The 23,240-nt window shown below is 42.9% G+C and overlaps 1 protein-coding gene across 2 annotated transcripts in view; it reads left to right on the forward strand.

Moving 5' to 3' along the window:
- Positions 1 to 261: 261 nt before the first annotated feature.
- LOC123997633 (rab GTPase-activating protein 1-like) overlaps positions 262 to 23,240 on the forward strand; it is a 146,725-nt gene continuing 123,746 nt past the window's right edge. The window contains exons 1-9 of one of the 2 annotated variants that reach the window (XM_046302070.1): positions 262 to 412; positions 12,192 to 12,417; positions 12,788 to 12,977; positions 14,036 to 14,246; positions 15,734 to 15,908; positions 17,011 to 17,171; positions 17,398 to 17,508; positions 20,219 to 20,285; positions 20,548 to 20,650. In XM_046302070.1, the coding sequence (XP_046158026.1) occupies positions 12,283 to 12,417; positions 12,788 to 12,977; positions 14,036 to 14,246; positions 15,734 to 15,908; positions 17,011 to 17,171; positions 17,398 to 17,508; positions 20,219 to 20,285; positions 20,548 to 20,650 (1,153 nt within the window). In that variant the 5' untranslated portion in view covers positions 262 to 412; positions 12,192 to 12,282. Of the gene's footprint in view, positions 413 to 12,191; positions 12,418 to 12,787; positions 12,978 to 14,035; positions 14,247 to 14,916; positions 14,934 to 15,733; positions 15,909 to 17,010; positions 17,172 to 17,397; positions 17,509 to 20,218; positions 20,286 to 20,547; positions 20,651 to 23,240 lie in introns of those variants that run through there. The other variant, XM_046302079.1, reaches the window with a different exon arrangement.

Here is a 23,240-nt window from a genome sequence, read left to right on the forward strand (position 1 = left end):
AAAATACATATGTTTGTATCGTATTGTAATTTGAAATGTTATAATGCAAATATATAAAAAAATATGTTTAAAAAATCGTAACAACCTAAGCATACGGGGCTTCTATTCAAACAAATAAACCTGGTGTAGGAAATAAGCCATGCAATTTCTAGGGGACCAAATTCGACACTCACTGACCTCCATAGAAAATAGACTTGCTTGGTGGGCGATAACACGCCACCTGCTGAAGGGACACACATATTTCGTCGAGTTGGACCTCTCTCTTTACCTCTTCCTCTCTGATAGAATCAGGGTGACTGCGCCGTGAACGCGCACGGACCAGTGGGGCTCGCGGAGGAGCCGTGAGTGTGCGCGGCTGCTGCAACTTGACAGTTAACGTTTGCTATTTTCCGGAGGTGTTTATTCTAAACAAGTAAGTTGTTGGCTATTTACCATCTGAAGACATTCAGCTTCGAACATTGCGTGTGACGAAAAGGACAATTTGATATTATTTCTTACATTTTTAGGTTATTATGCGACTTTGTTCTGACAATTTCTTGCGTGAGCTTGCACCACTTTCTATCTGGTGTGGGTGAACTGTTTTGATTCATAGCTAACAGGTTAGCAACACTAGCATGGCTATTACAGATGGCCTTTTAGGCACTTCCTGTTGCCCAGTATGTGTGCTGTGACATAGTTATGTTGTGACATTTCTGGTTTTACAGTCTCGTTTATGATAGTTTAACGGTGTTAAATAATTGATGTTCGCTCAAATACATAATTTGGACGTTAACCTCGCTCGCTAGCTACGTTAGCTTACCATTTTGTCACAGTCTTCTGCTATGAAGTACCTGCCAGCTAGCTAGCTAATTAACGTTATTTTCCTTCCTTTGTAATTGGTAGAGTATGTTACCGTTTCTCTTAACTACCATTGTAATCGAGGTAACTTAACTAGGTAGCTCTATTTTAGATACGTTGAGTAAACTCTGCTACTATAACTAGTTAACTATTAACTACAAATAATACATTTCGTATGTTGTAACAGTATTTAGCTTGTGCATAGTTTATGTAAACACTGTTTGAGGGGATTGTAGAGGTGGGGAAAGAGCAGAACCTGACCAGCACACAACCATTTGATTGATTGATTGATTGATTAACTTAACTAGCTAGCTAACCAGTAACTTGCTTTTCAGTTACTTCACCTCAGTTGGACCTTATTATCCATTTACGTGACACTGGTGAGGCTTGCAGTTTCCATATCACTGATTCGAGGTCTGATAGTATCGGCTCATAAGTTGGTGGGAAATTGATCCTGGACTGTTAGGGATAGTGTGAAATGAACAAACTGGACACCGAATGTTGACAGCTTATATGCTAAAAAATGTGGATTGTGGCCGCATCCATCTATAATTAGTTAATAGAATTCACTTGCAGGATCCATTTCTATACATTGATGGTATCTGGCTCGATTGTCTAAATGCACTATACGTGCAAAAAGGGATCTGTTTAGGAATGTAATTTTAAGTTGACACAATGTACATCACATCAATTGAGTTGAACAGATGTGACTGTGGGCGGAATTAACCTCTTGACTATTGAGTCGCAGTCAGTTGATAAATGTAAGTTCTTAAACCCTGGCTGTGTACCTATGTTTGTCCTCTAGCTGCGTGCCTTTGTTTGCTGAAATTCATACTTTTAAATAAAACTTTAGTCAAATAAAACCAACAACTGTTTCCTCGTATCGACTGACAGCGACTTGATGTAGTCGGAGGTACGCTCATCCCACAGTACTAGCAACCAACCCAAATCCATAGAGATGTACATATCGTGGAGTTGAGAAACCCAGCTTACCTCAGCACCCTGACTCGGGTAGTGCAAACAACCTTATTTCACAACCTGGTGAAGTTTTACAATGACGTTTTATCAGAGGAACAGATACGGTAGTGGAGTTGTTTACTGTAGTGAAGTGCAGCGCAGCTACTGTACTGTTGCTTCGCACTAACACCTTGATCACACCGATAGTAATTGCGCAAAATGGTACGCAGCATCATCTGGATATGTGTGCAACAAAAGTATAACATTCACTTTCTGCTACGATTTCTGTCAAGACGTCTAGGCATACTTTAGATAAAGCCAACTTATGCACCACTCAGAATGCACTGCAACGCGATGCTGCAAGTCAAACGCAGCGTTCCATTGGAAATGAATGTACTTCTAATGTATCAAAATGCAAATGCACTCTGTATGATCTAGGCGTAATGGATTCAAAGCGGTTGGGTTTAATGTGGAAGACTCGTTTCGGGTTGAACGCATTCAGTTGTGAAACGGACTAGGTCTCCCTTTTCCTAATAAAGCACCTGATGTTTGCATTTGGGACAGGGCGGCTTGTTTGACTTTTTACTAGTATTAATGCACAGGCTGGTTTGGGTTTTACATTACCTTCTATTCTTCTACACCAGTATTTCAATGTTTGTTAAATGTGATACGCCACTCCTATGCATGTAACGTCCGTAAAAAAATACATGTTTACTCTGTTTTGCTATTTGAGTCGTCTCTCACTCTCTCTTGCGTTCCGCGTCCCTCACCCGCTGTCACTCAAGGAGTGACACAGGCATTTGCCGTTCACTCTGTCTACATGGTCAGATGCAAATAAATGTTTGACAACCTTGTTGCGATGAGTGCAGGAAATGGATGAAAATGCTGAATTTTTTTGATGTGGAAATTGGATAGAACAGTATAAAACAACCAGAATGGAGAAAGACCCATTGAAATCACTTAGAATGTATGTTTGCCACCCTGAGGTCATGCACTACTTATAAAGCAAATTTAGAACTGTTTTATTCAAAAACATAAAATACTGTGAAAAATGTTGTGATTTATATTGCCCAGCCCTATTTGCATTTTAAGTCCACATTTGCAGTGTGTGTGTGTGTGTGAGAGAGAGGTCCTTCTGTAGCTCAGTTGGTAGAGCATGGCGCTTGTAACGCCAGGGTAGTGGGTTCGATCCCGGGACCACCCATACGTAGAATGTATGCACACATGACTGTAAGTCGCTTTGGATAAAAGCGTCTGCTAAATGGCATATATTATTTATTATTATTACATACACATTGAGATAGACATACAACTCAAGGTTTTGTCTTGAATAACCTAACTTTGGTAAAGGAATACTGTATAATATGTTATGGAGTCATGAGCAGACAGACTGAACATTTTGTGCAAACCAGCTGAACAGACTAATTAGTTGGGGCGTCTCAACATGATGTAACCTCGCCTAAAACTTAAGCAAAATAGGGCACCCTAGTATTATGCTGTTTATGAGCGGCGCAAAGTTCTAAGGCACTGCATCTCATTGCAAGAGGTGTCACTACAGACCCTGGTTGGATCCAGGGCTGTATCCCGGGCTGTATCACAACTGGCCATGATCTGGCGGTGCACAAATGGCCCAGTGTCATCTAGGTTAGGGGAGGGTTTGACCAGGGTAGACTGTCATTTATTGTTAAATAAGAATTTGTTCTTAACTGACTTGCCTAGTTAAATAAACAAATGAGTACATGGGCTTCTAGCCTAGTAGAAGTAGTGTTCGGTATTCATTGGAAGAACGATATTTTCAGAATTGCTTAGAGAAGAAAGCTACATGCAGGGCACCAAATGTTTTTTTACCCTTTCAAATCAAAATCAAATCAAATCAAATTGATTTAAATAGCCCTTTAGACATCAGCAAAACCCCAAACAGCAAGCAATGCAGGTGTAGAAGCACGGTGGCTAGGAAAAATTCCCTAGAAAGGCCAAAACCTAGGAAGAAACCTAGAGAGGAACCAGGTTATGAGGGGTGGCCAGTCCTCTTCTGGCTGTGCCGGGTGGAGATTATAACAGAACATGGCCAAGATGTTTAAATGTTCATAAATGACCAGCATGGTCCAATAATAATAAGGCAGAACAGTTGAAACTGAAGCAACAGCACGGCCAGGTGGACTGGGGACAGCAAGGAGTCATCATGTCAGGTAGTCCTGAGGCATGGTCCTAGGGCTCAGGTCCTCTGAAAGAAAGAGAGAATTAGAGAGAGCACACTTAAATTCACACAGGACACCGAATAGGACAGGAGAAGTACTCCAGATATAACAAACTAACCCTAGCCCCCCCGACACATAAACTACTGCAGCATAAATACTGGAGGCTGAGACAGGAGGGGTCAGGAGACACTGTGGCCCCATCCGAGGACACTCCCGGACAGGGCCAAACAGGAAGGATATAATCCCACCCACTTAGCCAAAGCACAGCCCCCACACCACTAGAGGGATTTCTTCAACCACCAACTTTACCATCCTGAGACAAGGCCGAGTATAGCCCACAAAGATCTCCGCCACGGCACAACCCAAGGAGGGGGGGGGGGGGGGGATCACATCAGTGACTCAACCCACTCAAGTGACGCACCCCTCCCTGGGACGGTATGAAAGAGCCCCAGTAAGCCAGTGTCTCAGCCCCTGTAATAGGGTTAGAGGCAGAGAATCCCAGTGGAAAGAGGGGAACCGGCCAGGCAGAGACAGCAATTGCGGTTCATCTTTCATTCTGTGGTTTCTCACCAATGTGTGCTAGATTAGAGCAGTGTTTCCCAACTCTAGTCCTCCAGAACCCCCAACGGTACACGTTGTGGCCTCGGACAAGCACACCTGATTCTATTAGTCAACTAATCATTGAGTTGAATCAGGTGAGTTTGTCCGGCCACAACATGTACTGGAGGACCGGAGTTGGAAACACTGGACTAGAGGATGCGTGCTTAGTCAAAGCCTGTGTCAAGCCATGCATCAGTGACGGGCCTGTGTGTACCCTACCACACTGAGACTTATTTCCCAGAGGCAGGAAATTTGCTGGAACCTAGGAGCTAGCCTATGATGTTATAGCCCCTGGCTGTAGACAGCCGTTCGCCCATCAACTGGAAGGAGATGCAAGGCAAGGAAATGTGAAGTTTTTGCCCCACCTAATGATTCAGACTTGCCTTGAGTGACCTCAACAGGTCAGCTCAGTTGTTTTCGATGGACGCGCCAATGTGTGCAGGTTTTACTATTGTGTTTAGCTAGACTATAGTTTATTGTAGTATTAAGTACAGGGTGGACTGTTTATTTTCCTCTGATGAATAGCCTAGTTTGTTGTGCGTGTAATTGGCCTAGGGTGTGATAACTGTTTAAAGGGTCAGATTTCAGAGCGTTTGTCTTATTTGGGCAGTACAAGTTGCCAGTTTCTCCTGTAAGGCAGACGGTAAAAGGTAGCTTATGCACACACCCAGTTAGGTCAGTTAAATTGCATCAGCATTGTCGTATGTTGTAAGGTCTGTTGACGTGCTCATTGCCGTCACCACACCCAGCTTAAATATAGCCCACACTGTAGGGAGAAATTCTAGATTTGTTGTGCAATATTTAGTCCATGGTAGGGGTCCCAAATTACATTCAGCTGTGGGCCGAAATATATTGATCAATGTTTCTTCTGTGATCGAATCAACATTATATCAGCTTCCTTTTCAATGCAACAAACTGTCAATGTCCCGCAAGTGAATGCGCGTTTCAGATCAGTACCAGAGCTGCACATGTGTGAATTTGTTGATATTCTTTGCTAGTTATTAGTCCAGTTATAGATAAGCATAGGGCAGCAATGGGGATTTACTGCTTCCTACAAGAGCACAAAACATATAAGCAATATTTTCAAGTTGTCTTTGAAAAGCCAGTCAGGTAAAAAGCTTATGTCTTAATTAAAGGGACCGTGTTGTATTTTGAGACAGGCTTGAATATGTAAATAGGTCAATAGGCAGAGGGGTAGCCTACTAAACTCAGCAATTTTTTCTTCCCTTATTCAGGACCTTGTCTTTCAAAGATCATTTGTAAAAAATCCAAATAACTTCACAGATCTTCATTGTAAAGGGTTTAAACACTGCTTTCCATTTTTGTTCAATGAACCATAAACAATTAATGAACATGCACCTGTGGAACGGTCGTTAAGACACTAACAACTAACAAAGACAGTAGGCAATTAAGGTCACAGTTATGAAAACTTAAAACGCTAAAGAGGCCTTTCTACTGACTCTGAAAAACACCAGAAGAAAGATGTCCAGGGTCCCTGCTCACCTGCGTGAATGTGCCTTGGGAAGGCTGCAAGGAACATGAGGGCTGCGGATGTGGCCAATAAATTGCAAAATTGGTACTGTGAGACGCCTAAGACAGTTCTACAGGGAGACGGGATGGATAGCTGATCGTCCTCGCAGTGGCAGACCACATGTAATAACACCTGCACAGGATCGGTACATCTGAACATCACACCTGCGGGACAGGTACAGGATGGCAATAACAACTGCCAGAGTTACACCAGGAACTCACAATCCCTCCATCAGTGCTCAGACTGTCCGCAATAGGCTGAGGCTGGACTGAGGGCTTGTAGGCCTATTGTACGGCAGGTCCTCACCAGACATCACCGGCAACAACTTCACCTACGAACACAAATCCACCATTGCTGGACCAGACAGGACTAGCAAAAAGTGCCCTTTACTGACGAGTCACGGTTTTGTCTCATAAGGGGTGATGATCTGATTCACATTTATTGACGAAGGAATGAGCGTTACACCGAGGCCTGTACTCTTGAGCGGGATCAATTTGGAGGTGGAGGGTCCGTCATGGTCTGGGGCGGTGTGTCACAGCATCATCGGACTGAGCTTGTTGTCATTGCAGGCAATCTCAACGCTGTGCGTTACAGGGAAGACATCCTCCTCTCTCATGTGGTACCCTTCCCGCAGGCTCATCCTGACATGACCCTCCAGCATGACAATGCCACCAGCCATACTGCTCGTTCTGTGCGTGATTTCCTGCAAGACAGGAATGTCAGTGTTCTGCCATGGCCAGCGAAGAACCCGGATCTCAATCCCATTGAGCACGTCTGGGACCTGTTGGATTGGAGGGTGAGGGTGAGGGCTTAGTGTCTTTCCCCCCAGAAATGTCTGGGAACTTGCAGGTGCCTTGGTAGAAGAGTGGGGTAACATCTCACAGCAAGAACTGGCAAATCTGGTGCAGTCCATGAGAAGGAGATGCACTGCAGTACTTAATGCAGCTGGTTGCCACACCAGATACTGACTGTTACTTTTGATTTTGCCCCCCCCCCTTTGTTCAGGGACACATTATTCCATTTCTGTTAGTTACATGTCTGTGGAACTTTTTCAGTTTGGATCAGTTGTTGAATCTTATGTTAATACAAATATTTACACATGTTAAGTTTGCTGAAAAGAAACTCAGTTGAGAGGGATGACGTTTCTTTTTTTGCTGAGTTTGTCTAATTTGTATGGTAATATTACATTTTATTTAGTAGAGTCGTTTCTTGCAATTTAAAGTCAACAATTTGTCTAACAGAATGGGACCAAGTAAAAACATATTCATGTCAAGGCCTTCATAATGTAAAAATGTTAACAATACCGCATATGAGACTGATCTCCTTGATTAGTTCTTATGTAGGAAAATGTCAATGTTTTTTTACATTGAATAAAAGTAGAGACATAGAGCTACTAATTGGTATATCATGAACAGTGCGGAGTTGATAAACTTAATCTCACTTTTGAGAAAACGGCCTATGAATATTTTGGTACCTACTGGAGAGCTCTTCTTTGTCTACACCCATTCAGAATCGTTCACACCCTCAAGCTTTTAACTCCACCCATCTTTAAGGGAGGACAGAATGCTCGGATTAAAACAGAAGTCAAGGACCCAAGCTAACAGTTGTCGCAGTGAAATTCTATTAAAATGGACACTTGCATAGTGGAGTCTTTTGCAAAGACTTCTAGCTAGCTTGGTAAATGAACCATAATCCCAACTCATGACGTTACTACCCTGCGTGAATCTGCAGGTAGTTAACCAACCAGGTTCAATGTTAGCTAGCTAACATTAGGGTATAACTAGCCAAGCAAATGAATCTGAGAAACGAATAATTATGTCATACACGTAACATTAGCTTGCGAGCCAGCCAGCTAACGTTAGCTAACAGTACACTTTAACTTGAAATGAAAATGACTTTGTCAAAATTATAAATGTGTAATATCTGAACATGTAGCTTGCTAGACTATCTTACCTGTATACATCATGGTTGGATGCGTCTCCCTGTCACTGAAGCCATGGTTGCACTTAGTTTGAAGATGTAATCCAGAGAGGTATTTTCTTAGCTATCATATCAAATCATTCCACTGATTTCAAAACTCAGTCCTCCAGAAAGTGGAGAGCAACACTTTTGCAGTTCTCTTACGCAATATATATATATATATATATATAAAAGCAGCATTATACAGGATTACCTACACATACTGACTAGCTCAAGTAAACAAAGGGTGCTATATGGCAGACCAATTCAAACTCATTTCTCGGAAGGTCCAGTCCACTCAATATCTCAGCCAATCATGGCTAGCGGGAAGGTTGCTGGTTTTTTTCTGTGGCTAAACCTTGTAATTTAACAATTTTATTCGTATTTACAGATGACAGACAATTTTGTTATTAAGGCACATGAAAGTTCACATGATCCAGAAGGCATTTCTACCAAAAAATGCATTTTGATATAAAACACAGAATACGTTCAAATAGCTCTCGTGTGAAGTGGTGACCTGCGACCATACGCCTAGTTTCCTTAAATGGGTCACGTATCGGCTATTGTAGACTATATCATAGCTTTTGATTTCTATTTCCACGTGAAAATGTTATGGGATTTGCTCCATTTGTTGTGTTGGTAGGCCTACATTATGGACAAATAGCCAAGATTGGCTACTGTCAAACTGTAAGGCTACAGCCTCAGTCGTCACTATAAGTTGCGCCTGAAGTTGCACAAAATGTTCACAATTTTAAAGTTTCCGCTCCCAAGGCTCAAATGTTGCTCAGTGCACCAAAAATTAGAGGGGACATGGTTAGAAATCATTTGTACACTGCAAATTGATTGCAAGAATTCCAAACAGATAGTATTTAATTTTTACTTGTATTTAACTAGGCAAGTCAGTTAAGAACAAATTCTTATTTTCAATGACTGCCTAGGAACAGTGGGTTAACTGCCTGTTCAGGGGCAGAACGACAGAGGGGGGTTTGAACTTGCAACCTTCCGGTTACTAGTCCAACTCTCTAATCACTAGGCTACCCTGCCTCCCCAATTTGACAAACTGATTTATTTAAATCCCTGATTAATTTGGGATATGATCACATATGCCTCTTTTTATGCGTGGCAATACTCGAACAGATTTCCTAAGTTTAAATCACTTGAGCTGATTTCCTGGAGACAGTCTTATGTCGTTTTTTTCTTTTTAAATTAAAGTTGGGGGGGCCAAATACAATCAACCCCGTGATGAATTTGGCCCTCGGTCTGCCTATCTGGGAAACTTGGCCTAGGCCTCTAGCATACCAGTAGGCTACATTTTACCCTCTAGATAGCTCATGACTATTGTGCAGTGATGATTGTGTTGGTAAATATGTGTGAAAAAGTTAACCACACACGGACGAACAAGTGGAAGAACAGGAAATGTTTAACTAGGCCTATCTTGGAGTGTGCGTTCTGAAGACACCTTTTCTATTCATATACTGTCCATGTCTATATACCCCATCATATCATATTTTTTTATTGTTGTATTAATTTAGTATTGTTAGGTATTACTGCACTTTTGGTGCTAGAAACACAAGCATGTTGTTGCACCTGCGATAACATCTGCAAAATATTTGTACGTGACCAATACAATGATTAGATTTTAAGTTGTATGATCTGTAACTGGAGAGCTGGTGAAGACTTTTAATTTGCTCAAAGAGCTTAGAATCAAAGCTAGGTCAGAGCTGTGATTAGGATGACGTAACAAAGAACCCCAGCCCGAAGATCACTCACTCGTATGGCCGCCACTCTGATGTTTTAAAGAACACGTTGAAACAAATCACAATAAAAAGACTGCGTGATGTTGGTCAAAGAGATTTATGGAAACGTTTGCGGTAGCCAACTTCCACCACTTGCCACAATGTCCCCCTTTTCCTTACCACATGGGTACCCAGCAACCCTCTGTAACGATCTCCCTGAATGATTTGCGAAATCTTCTCTGCTAACCCTAATGGTGATGAGCCCCCTTCTCTGACCACAGTCCCACTGACAGGTCCTCAATTAAAAATGGCCACTGTTTTCCAATAGTGGTGTTCCAAATGTTTTTTTTTTCTGTGTGGAGGGGAGACCCTACTTTTAATCCTCCCGATTCACGACAGATTTGTACCTTGCAGGTGCACCTGCATTCAGTCTTATGTAGCAACATTTGACATGGTGTTTTTGTTTTTACATTGGATAGAAGTAGAGACTCAGAGCTACAAAATAGTATGTCATACATTGCATTTTTGAGGAACAATGGGAAAGTAATTCTGCTTTGAAAGTTGATAAACTTGTAAACTCACTTTTGAGAAAAGGGCCTTTTGAACGTTTAAGTACGTACTGAAGAGCTCTCCTTTGTCAACACCTATTCAGCATTGTTCACACCCTCTTAAGCCAGCCCCACCCATCTCTTTAAGGATTCACATGTGAGGTCATGTGCTCAGCAGTGAATAGTGTAGTAAAGATTAAGACTAAAAGTGGTAGTGGCCTACAATAAGGAGAAATTCCAGGTAAACAGAAAGTATCCAGATATAGAATATTTTTAAGTATTAGTTGACACTTACCCAGACACGCTTGTCTAAATTGATCGGTCATGTGAACTAAATGCTATAACCACCAGCCACATCCAGTGGTGGAAAATTGTCATACTTGAGTAAATGTAAAGATACTTTAGTAATTTTCTATTACGTTAAGTCACCCAGTAAAATACTACTTGAGTAAAAGTCTAAATGTATTGGTTTAAAATATACTTAAGTATCAAAAGTAAACGGAATTGCTAAAATGTACTTAAGTATCAAAAGTAGAAGTATAAATAATTTCAAATTCCTTATATTAAATGAGATAGAAAAATGTATGTGATTCTGTACAATGACATTTTCAGGAGTTAACTTGAACCATCCAATAGGCACATCCTGAACGGATTCATTGCCCTACGGTAGTGTGATGGGAGCACATGACTGTCTGTTGCTTCAGTGGGAAACTGGGTGTGTGCTGTGGTTTTTCACCAATAGGAGTCAGTGACCCTCACTACATGTAGGTTCACCTACTCCACATGTTCCATTCAAACTGTTAGCGTAGGTGGATACTGGCTAGCAAACTTGTGTTAGCACTAAAGCAACCAAGTAGCGCCTCTACCAGGCTACTAGCAACTCCTGACGGTCGCTGTGTCTGCTGAAATTGAAGGTACATTTATCTTCGGAAGAAGGTCTTTGTGCTTGCCCAGTTATGAGAACAGCTCTGCTATTCTTTCTAGCCATCTAAGGGCATTACTACAGTGTGAGACCAAGGCTTGTAGTCTTGAAAAGCTTTAGGCTATATTTGAATTTTCCAATCCAAGGACATGGTTCAACATTTCCCTACATAGCCCTTTCCCTTGCCTGGTTTTTGGAATGACTTTAAAACAAGTTATTACAGACTTGAAATGGCTTTTTACTCAATCAGTGAGTGCACTCAATTTCTTATTCGGATCAAAGCAATGACTCTTATGCCGTCACTACTGACACTCAGCCGAACCTCGGCCACCCAAGACACGTTTGATTTGATCTTGTCAAGATGTGAGACTTAAGGGAAAAACAACTATCACAGGCTATTTTTAGATAACATCTTTCGCAAATAGCAGAAAATAATGCACTCTTCAAACAGGAATCATACGAAAGGGTCTGAAATTAGCATATGATCCTCTAAATCTTCCAAATACCATGAAGAGCAGATGCCTGTTTTGTTCAACTGATTGGTTTACTTCAACGAGTTTTGAGCTGTTCACCAAATGCTGGGCCTAAGCGTAATTTGACTTTGAATCGATGATCTCCATTTCAGATGACATAGGGCTTTGAGGCTCAGTGTAATATCAGGCTTGGCTATGCTGTCAGCTTATGCTCTCCACTCTAGTTTCAAATAAGGCCTTTCTGTTCAGTTAACTGGCAAATGTAGCCACAGACATGACTTTGCAAATAGAAAAAACACATTACAAATGGACAGTCCCTACCTACTCCATATCCCACTGTAGAGAATGTAAGCTTAACCTAGGCTATAGTCCTATGCTTCTATATTATCATGACAATCCCAAATGTTGTGAAATGTGTTGTCCAATCCAGGGTTCCAGCAGCAGGGGGCTGAGCAGAAGGCTGTGCTGTGTGGCAGAGGACGGGGGCAAAGAGCGCTGGCCCCTGGGGCTCCTGGCTAACGATGGACAACACCTCTCTTGGCAAAGTGAGTGGCTCCACCGAATCAGTGGCCACTGTCACCAGCGAGGAGTTTGTGCTGGTGCAGCCGTCTACCGGAGGATCCCCTTCGGGCTCAGAGGGCAAGCCCAGACTCAAGGTAGATGCTAACAATGCTGATCAACTATGCCGATATTGACCTCTAACCCCTAGGCTCTCCTGTAGATCAGAAAGGATTGGATAGCAATATGATGGACATTCCACTAGCCTATCAGAGGGCTATGAGGAGCTTTTACCATGTTGCTAATACCTATCCACACCACTCCTCCTGTCTAGTGCCTAGGGGGCATGTAGCAGCTAGCGGTCGCTTTGTGATATGTCAACTGTTAAATATATATATATACACACACACACACTTCTCTATTGGTTATTCCTATACAATTACTCTAGTATAAAGCCACTGTTTGAGCCTCTTCTGAAAGCCAGTCCAACACACAGGGTTTCACCTCTCAATCCCTTCCTTTCCTCAGATGTCCTACAATGGGAAGGAGCAGTTGGAGAGGGCCATGGAGGAGCTGTTGGATGACCACGTAGTGATGGAGGACCGGAGTGGAGGAGCAGGAGAGGAGGGAACTGAGACGTTTTGCGACACATTGAACTCCACAGCCCCCGGCCCACAGACACGACCCCAAGGCCTGGCGCTGTACTCCACACCTGCCGGTACTACTCTACACCTCTCATCTGTTACAATCCCGTAGGGCAATGAATCAGTTCAGGATGTGCCTATTGGATGGTTAACTCATGAATATGTCATTGTATAGAATCCCATACATTTTTATATATATCTTGTTCTCTCTGAAAATGCGAGACTTTTGCTGGCTGTTCCAGTGACCTCAATGTAGAAGTACATTATAGCATGTATACACAATTGAAGAATAGTTTCACATGCTTTATGTGCAGTAGATTAAATCGGTAGATAAACAATGTAAACATATCATTGTTACTAAGTAGTTGTATCAGAGTGTACTGTACTGATCATGTAGACAAGGAACGGTCAATGTATGCTGACTGGTACTGTATTGTACATGGCTGTCTGACCCAAACAGGGCATAAAGTTCCATTTTTGGGCCACCAGCTGCTGTGGCAGGTAGATAAAAAAAAAAAAAACATCTACCAGCCACTCTGGTGTTTTACCAAGTCAAAATCTTTTTTGCCTCTAAGATTAAACCAAGGAAACACAAAATAAGGGGTGAGCATGCTTTGTAATGACTTATACAGTTACCCTGACTTCAATGACTTTCATTGATACATTTGACAACAAATGATCTTCTTCAGTCCAACCTGGTTCTAAGTAGTGTGTATGTGTGACACAAACAGTTTTGGCCATTACTGTGCTGTCCTTAGTTTCACTTGCTGTTGCTGAGTGTGCAATTACAGGTTTGACTTGACCCTGGCTTCCTCTCTCCACAAGTAGCTTCCCCAGTTGCTGGGTACTAATTTAGGCAGGCTAGTACATGCTAACACTAGCATATTGGGTTGTCTTCTTTACTACATTAGCATCAAACTTTGCCTCAAGTTACTGTTATAATCATCAAAGGCCAAATCATATTAGCTTCAAATAACTGTTTGTGGTTTTGTAAATATTATCCCATTTTCAGTTCAGGTACCATTTTACTGAGGATTACCGATGATTAGACAACCCATTTATTCCACAGAGCTGCCCTAACATTCTAAACAATGAGTGACCTTTGACCAATTGTCTGTCTGTCCACCTTCAGAGGTGTCAGTGTGTCCTGCAGCAGGCAGCCCACCAGTCCAGGAGGAGGACAGTGTTCAGTTCAGTAAGCTGTCCTACCTGGGCTGTACGTGGGTGAAGGCCCCACGCAGTGAGCCCGAGGCCCAGAGAGCCATGACCACACTGCGGGCAGAGAGTGCCATCCCCATCCCCGTCACGCTCCATGTGCCCAATGTACCCGGGGGCTGCGTCAGGTCAGTCCCCATACCAATCACCCTCATGTGTCTAATGTACCTGGGGGCTGCGTCAGGTCAGTCCCCATACCCATCACCCTCATGTGCCTAATGTACCCGGGGGCTGCGTCAGGTCAGTCCCCATACCCATCACCCTCATGTGTCTAATGTCAGTCCCCACCACCCTGGGGGGGCTGCGTCAGGTCAGTCCCCATACCCATCACCCTCATGTGTCTAATGGTCAGTCCCCATACCATCACCCTCATGTGCCTAATGTACCCGGGGGGCTGCGTCAGGTCAGTCCCCATACCCATCACCCTCATGTGTCTAATGTACCTGGGGGGACAGTCCCCATACCCATCACCCTCATGTGTCTAATGTACCCGGGGCTCAGTCCCCATACCCATCACCCTCATGTGTCTAATGTACCTGGGGGCTGCGTCAGGTCAGTCCCCATACCCATCACCCTCATGTGTCTAATGTACCCGGGGCTGCGTCAGGTCAGTCCCCATCACCCTCATGTGCCTAATGTACCCTCATGTCAGTCCCCATACCCATCACCCTCATGTGCCTAATGTACCCGGGGGCTGCGTCAGGTCAGTCCCCATACCCATCACCCTCATGTGTCTAATGTACCTGGGGGCTGCATCAGGTCAGTCCCCATACCCATCACCCACATGTGTCTAATGTACCCGGGGGCTGCGTCAGGTCAGTCCCCATACCCATCACCCTCATGTGTCTAATGTACCTGGGGGCTGCATCAGGTCAGTCCCCATACCCATCACCCTCGGGGGCTGCGTCAATAGAGACTATAGTATGTGGTCACTATAAGTAGAGCGTGGCATCTCTGTCTGTGCCCCACGTATGTCAGGTCAGTCATCCACACCAATATACTGCACCATCGATGTGTGCATTTAATGTCTGGGGAATTTCTCCTGTATTTACATAGACCTAAACTAAAGCCTTCAATATAATTGCAACATGTACTTGCTTCTGTATGTATGACTATGCAACAAGTAGGCTAAACTCTTACACATCTGAAATGGGCCTAATTTTTATTGCATCGAAACAAAGGTTTAACGATTGAATACACCCTTATTGTCAGTGTCATTTGTAAGCACCTACACCCTGGTTTGAGCAGTTTTACAAATATATAGAAACAAAGCCATAACAATCCTCTAGCCAACAGTGGGAATTAGGGAATGAGAAAGATAACCGCACTAAGAAAATAAACTTTAATGTGTAAAATCATAGATATTTCTCTGCATCTAACCAGAAAAAAGGAAATTATATAAAGAACCAAGGTGTCTTGAAATACCTTTGTGGGAAATAATATGACACATTACAGGAGAGGAAATTAACGGAGCATGCTGTTGGACTCAATGGAAAAATATGACAATAAAACATTAATTAACATAAGTTTGTAAGGTGAATGGGCCTACTTAAGGAACCCCTATCCCCTTCAATAATAGTTGCAATTGCTTATATTTTGATCTCTCCTTCCTCAGGATTGTGGACCAGGCATCAGGCACGGAGATCGCCTCCTTCCCCATTTACAAGGTGCTGTTCTGCGCCCGGGGTCGGGAGGGCTCCATCGAGAGTGACTGCTTCTCCTTCACTGAGAGCTACCGCAGCTCAGAGGACTTCCAGGTCCACGTCTTCTCTTGCCATATCAAGGAAGCTGTGAGTCACTGTTCTATTGTACTGTATTCTATTGTACTGGGTTCTGTTCTTTTTAGGGAATGCATATTTAGGTCCAATTTGCTGCCGACTATCCAACCATTAACCATTTTTTTCAAAACAGTAAAATGTTGTGACCAAATGAAAATACTATGCATGCATATAAGGAATGGACATTTTTCATTAAGAGCTGACTGAAGACATGTAGCAATGGCAATCTTATCGTCTTTGTCAAAAGGCTACAGCCTATTAATGAACATGCAACTGCTGTAATAAAGCAGCTAATTAAACCTAATTTTATATTGTCAAAATGTAATTGACGGGAAAACATTGTTCTTAACAGCACACCTAATAATGTTGCACAATGACTGGGCTTATAAAGGCACGTATTTCACTCCAGTACCAGCTTTATGAGGAGCTGCTCTCACACTGACAGGTGCTAGGCTTTTCCACTCCTCAAACTAGGCTCTGTATGCTGTCTGCATGTGATAAATAAGATGCAGGACAACTGGTGAAAATACACACTTGACAATTTAGTTTCACTTAATTATGGAAATTAACCTATAGACTCGTAAGCCTGTTTGGTGAAATGTATTTTTGGCGTTTAACCGATTAAAAAAAAATATATATATATTTTCTATTCTACTGTTATTGGTACCTTTGGCACACATGACTGTAAGTCGCTTTGGATAAAAGCGTCTGCTAAATGGCATATATTATTTACATATATTATTAAGTGTATATAGACTCCATGTGCACTTGCCTTCACTATACTGGAAGAAACCAGGAGAGGGCGCCCTAACAAGCTAAAATACACATCTCTGAATCAGAGAGGTGTGGGGGGGGCTGCCTTAATCGACATCCACGTCTTCGGGGTAACAGTGGGTTAACTGCCTTGCTCAGGGACAGAATGACAGATTTGTTTTTTTACCTTGTCAGTTTGGAGATTCGATCCAGCAACCTTTCGGGTTACTGGCCCAATGCTACCTGCCACCCTGTAAAGTAGTATTACATTTAATTAAATTCTAACTTTGTCCCCACAGCAAAATCCATTCATCAAACTATTATATTTTCTCTCTCTTCCTTCTTCCTCATTCCACTCTAGGTGAGTCGGATCCTGTACAGTTTTTCCACAGCGTTCCGGCGCTCATCTAAGCCAAACCCTGACGAGAGGGACTCGGCCCTGCCCCTCTCCCCCGACAGTGACCTCTTCACTTTCACCGTCTCACTGGAGGTCAAAGAGGATGACAGCAAGGGCAATTACAGGTCAGCATGTAGCCACTGCACACACACACACACACACACACACACACACACACACACACACACACACACACACACACACACACACACACACACACACACACATATGCATGCATGCATTCTCTGGGGTTAAATCAGTCCCATACATACACACAGTTTAACAGACCTTTAAGCCAACAACTGTCTCTCCATCTGGCTGTCTTCCTCTCCCCCATCCGCCTCTTATCAGCCCGGTTCCCAAGGACCGAGAGAAGTTCTTCTTCAAGCTGCGGCAGGGCTTTCAGAAGAAGGTGGTTGTTATGGTCCAGCAGATGAGCAACAAAGAGCTGGGCATTGAGAGGTGAGGGTCTGATGCATACTTGTTTCTTCTGTAAGGGCTTGTGAGCTGCATACACTGGTCAGTGAGCAAGTAGCCTGTACAGGTTTCATACAGACATTGGCAAGGACTTTTTCAAGCACTTAATTGTGATTATCAAGTACCTATATTTTATATATCATTGTTGCAATTGCCTATAGAAAAAAATAACTCCCCCAAAATGTATACATGCTCCCGACACAAACACACTACTGATGTCTGGGCATGTGGGAGCTAGTCAGTCTGGCCCTTTGTGATGTTAAGGAGTTATTGTGGGGTTACTGTAATGTTTTAAAACGGTTTCCCTTTGTAATGGTACGCTTTGTATGGAAAACCAAGTTGAAGCCTCCATGTTGTCTTGCTCATAATTAACCACACATGGTTTTACTGCAACAAGCACAACAGATTAATTAGCACAACACCCTTCAATTGAAACGGTGGGAAACAAACGCCTACATCTCTCATTAAAAACTTATCAGGAATGAGATCATGGAATAATTATATTGGAGCAGTAGAAATGTGGACACCAAGGAACTTGAAACTCTCGACCCGCTCCACTACAGCCCCATCGATGTTAATGGGGGCCTGTTCGGCCGCCTTTTCCTGTCGTCCATGATCAGCTCCTTTGTGTTGCTCACATTGAGGGAGAGGTTGTTGTCCTGGCACTACACTGCTAGTTCTCTGACCTCCTCCCTATAGGCCGTCTCATCGTTGTCGGTGATCAGGCCTACCACTGTTGTCATCAGCAAACTTAATGATGGTGTTGGCGACGTGTTTGGCCACGCAGTCGTGGGTGAACAGGGAATACAGGAGGGGACTAAGTACATACCCCTGAGGGGCCCCAGTGTTAAGAATCAGCGTGGCAGATGTGTTGTTGCCTACCCTTACCACCTGGGGGTGGCCCGTAAGGAAGTCCAGGATCCAGTTGCAGAGGGAGGTGTTTAGTCCCAGGGTCCTTAGCTTAGTGATGAGCTTCGTTGGCACTATGGTGTTGAACGCTGAGCTGTAGTCGATGAATAGCATCCTCACATAGATGTTCCTTTTGTCCAGGTGAAAAGGGGTAGTGTGGAGTGCAATTGAGATTGCGTCATCTGTGGATCTGTTGGGGCGATATGCAAATTGGAGTGGGTCTAGGGTAACTGGAAGGATGTTGTTGATGTAAACCATGATCAGCCTTTCAAAGTGCTCCATGGCTACCGACCTGAGTCCTGCTGGGCGGTAATCATTTAGGCAGGTTACCTTCGCTTCCTTGGGCACAGGGACTATGGTGGTCTGCTTGAAACATTTAGGTATTACAGACTCGGTCAGGGAGAGGTTGAAAATGTCAGTGAAGACACTTGACAGTTGGTCCGTGCATGCTTTGAGTACCCGTCCTGGTAATCCATCTGGCCCAGCGTCTATGTGAATGTTGAGCTGTTTTATGGTTTTGTTCACATCGGCTACCGAGAGAGTTATCACGCTGTCACCCAGAACAGCTGATGCTCTCGTGCATGCTTCAGTGTTGCTTGCCTCGAAGCGAGCATATTATGTGACTTGTTAAGCAAATGTTTACTCCTGAACTTATTTTTACTTTTCATAACAAAGGGCTTGAATGCTTATTGACTTAAGACATTTCAGCTTTTCATTTTTATGAATTAGCAGACATTTAGAAAAGCATAGTTCCACTTTGACATTATGGGTTATTGTGTGTAGGCCAGTGACAAAAACATTTATATGTAATCCATTTTACATTCAGGCTGTAACACAACAAAATGTGGAAAAAGTGAAGGTGTGTGAATACTTTCCAAAGGCACTATATAAAACTGTGGAAGACGTTTCAGGCTGAAGTCTGTTACTGTCTGGTGACCGGCACTTACAGAAAACACTTCAGCGGTTTAACTAGTAGAATTTGGTCAGGTTTCTCACATTGCCTTCCTGTCTGTCTGTATTTTATTGTGTTCTGTGAAACCTGACACGCCTTGCGTCCTTTTTTTCCCCTTACATTATTTTTTAGGTTAATCTTCTTTTAGCTGTGTATCATGCTGCCTACCTGTTATGGCCATGTAGATTACCTAAACAATTGTTTTATTTTGTGTGTCACAATGATGGAATAGCAGTTGTTTCAAGCTGATTGTAATTGTTAACCAGCTTGAAGGAGTCATGCCTGCTTATTACAACAGTATGCTTATGTTAAGTTCATGACCGTTTTTTATATATCAACCTTATGAAGGAAGGGTTAAGTCCAGGCTCTTCAGATGAGTATCTTTATTCTATGGCAGCATAGTAGATGCTTTATATTTTATGAAGTTGTAATTCTCACAGCAACCACTTGATGTCACATCTATCATAAGAAACAGGTCAATAGTGGCCTCTGTTTGAACGTGATATTGCCACTGCTTTGCTGTGGTTACATTTGGATTCCTTCCATTTCTAAATATAATAGACCCATGCAAATTCACCCAAACGTAGCAGCCTTTGTCGGGAGTCTACAGGATTCAAAACTGGGTCACTGTGCAACCAAATATACCTGTAGCTTTGCTAATGCCGTAGTACCTGTTGGAGAAAGGTTATATTTCTTCAATTCTACAGCTAGGGATTCTCAACAAAGACCATCACGTAATGAACCCAAATGCTACCCAAACCTTTGGTTATATGAAATGATAAGTTGCAAATCCCTCTTGTTTTATTGCTCACAACCTGTGTTCTTTTCCCTCAGGTGTTTTGGGATGTTGCTGAGCCCAGGCCAGAAGGTTCGGAACAGTGACATGCACCTTCTAGACATGGTGAGCAGAAGACTGAGTAGCTCTCAGGGGGCTTTCATTCAGTCACATGATGACCACGTTACAAACTGCACGCCGTCTACTGAACTATCACTGAGACGTGTCATTATTTTGTCATTAGTTGACCTGAGCGTTGGACAGGCTAAACAGAGTTGAATTGAATCAGTTCTTTGGGGTTTGATTGGAATGGCTTTGCTCTTTGAGTCCCCTTGATCATGATTGTATATCGTTTCTCACTATTCTCTGTGACTGTGCCCTTGTGAAGGAGTCCATGGGGAAGAGCTCGGATGGAAAGTCCTATGTGATCACGGGAACCTGGAACCCCAACATGGCTGCCTTCCAGGTGCTGAATGAAGACACACCTAAAGGTGAGGCCAAACCCCCAAACCCCCAGCCTAGCATACTGCAGCATGTCATTGTTAACTAGCCTAACACTAGCATACTGCAGCATGTCATTGTTAACCAGCCTAACACTAGCATACTGCAGCGTGTCATTGTTAACCAGCCTAACACTAGCATACTGCAGCATGTCATTGTTAACCAGCCTAACACTAGCATACTGCAGCATGTCACTGTTAACCAGCCTAACACTAGCATACTGCAGCATGTCATTGTTAACCAGCCTAACACTAGCATACTGCAGCATGTCATTGTTAACCAGCCTAACACTAGCATACTGCAGCATGTCATTGTTATCCAGCCTAACACTAGCATACTGCAGCATGTCATTGTTATCCAGCCTAACACTAGCATACTGCAGCATGTCATTGTTATCCAGCCTAACACTAGCATACTGCAGCATGTCATTGTTATCCAGCCTAACACTAGCATACTGCAGCATGTCATTGTTAACCAGCCTAACACTAGCATACTGCAGCATGTCATTGTTAACCAGCCTAACACTAGCACACTGCAGCATGTCATTGTTAACCAGCCTAACACTAGCATACTGCAGCATGTCATTGTTAACCAGCCTAACACTAGCATACTGCAGCATGTCATTGTTAACCAGCCTAACACTAGCACACTGCAGCATGTCATTGTTAACCAGCCTAACACTAGCATACTGCAGCATGTCATTGTTAACCAGCCTAACACTAGCATACTGCAGCATGTCATTGTTAACCAGCCTAACACTAGCATACTGCAGCATGTCATTGTTAACCAGCCTAACACTAGCATACTGCAGCATGTCACTGTTAACCAGCCTAACACTAGCATACTGCAGCATGTCATTGTTAACCAGCCTAACACTAGCATACTGCAGCATGTCATTGTTAACCAGCCTAACACTAGCATACTGCAGCATGTCATTGTTAACCAGCCTAACACTAGCATACTGCAGCATGTCATTGTTAACCAGCCTAACACTAGCATACTGCAGCATGTCACTGTTAACCAGCCTAACACTAGTATACTGCAGCATGTCACTGTTAACCAGCCTAACACTAGCATACTGCAGCATGTCATTGTTAACCAGTCTAACACTAGCATACTGCAGCATGTCATTGTTAACCAGCCTAACACTAGCATACTGCAGCATGTCATTGTTAACCAGCCTAACACTAGTACACTGCAGCATGTCATTGTTAACCAGCCTAGCATGTAATTGTCAGTGTTGCTTGAATACTGCTGTCACATTCATAGCTGGCCAGGCAGATCCTTCAATTTTTGTCTCTTTCATCAATTCCAATCGATGTCTTTGCCCAGAATACATAGGCAGAATAATACAACAAAAATGAAAGATAACATTTTTATTATATTGTCTGTCTTTTTCATGTGAGGATGGATGGAAAATGCTTCAGTTATGATAATAACAAGGGGAAGGTACTTATTTGCTTTTTGAGACCAGAATATTCTTTCTCTGCATTTACAAAGCTTATTTTATTAGCAATATTGTTGTTGTGTTCTGGGATGTGTTTAGAGCGCTAGCAGCGTTCAGCCTCAGTGGTTATCAGAGACCGAGGAAAGGGGATGTGGTAGACTTGAATGTTTTAGAGTTTTTAATTTCTGGCTAATTATATCTAATTGTCCTGTCCAGGTTGTTCCAGACTCAACCTATATAGCCAGCATCCAACCAACAGGTCATATTATAACAGAAATCTATTCAATTAAATGGTATCATTATCAAGTTAAGTGATGTAGTTGGCTAAAATTGTGGTGACATTTTTGTAGTTTTGAACAGTCACAAAATAGTCAATGCCTCTAACATTTGATACCACCTTTTCCTTTAGATGGCTTGCAAAGTGTCGTATTTTTCCTTTTTGACACAGGCAGCCAAATAGACAGGTGATTTAGACACCTTTTCATATATCTGGGCCCAGTGTAATGCACAGTAAGACACTACCGCGCAGTGCAAGGACAAGACATCACCTCACTGAACTCATCACAGTGCCTTCAGAAAGTATTCATACCCCTTGTTCAAAAATGTTATTGTTAGAATGTGTTCTACACACAATACCCCATAATGATAAAGTGAAAACATGTTTTTAGACATTTTTGCTAATTTATTGAACATGTAAATACATGAATATGTCATTTACATAAGTATTCACACCGCCCAGTCAGTACTTTGTAGAAGCACCTTTCGGCAGGGATTACAGCTGTGGGTCTTCCTGGGTATGTCTGTATCAGCTTTGCGCATCTGGATTTGGGGATTTTCTCCCGTTCTTCCTTGCAGATTTTCTAAAGCTCTGTTAAGTTAGATTGTGAGTGGCGGTGAACATCAATCTTGAAGTCTTTCCACACATTTTCAATGGGATTCAAGTCTGGGCTTTGGCTGGGCCACTCAAGGACTTTCACATTCTTTAGCCATTCCAGTGTTGAAGCTGTATGCTTCAGATCATTGTCTTGTTGGAAAGTAAATATTCACACCAGTCTAAAGTTGTTTGCACTCTGGAGCAGGTTCTCAGTTGACCAAACCGGTTGCTCAGTTTGGTCTGACTGCCTACTCTAGGC

Source organism: Oncorhynchus gorbuscha, linkage group LG02 (genome assembly GCF_021184085.1).
Source record: "Oncorhynchus gorbuscha isolate QuinsamMale2020 ecotype Even-year linkage group LG02, OgorEven_v1.0, whole genome shotgun sequence".
Lineage (NCBI taxonomy): Eukaryota > Metazoa > Chordata > Actinopteri > Salmoniformes > Salmonidae > Oncorhynchus > Oncorhynchus gorbuscha.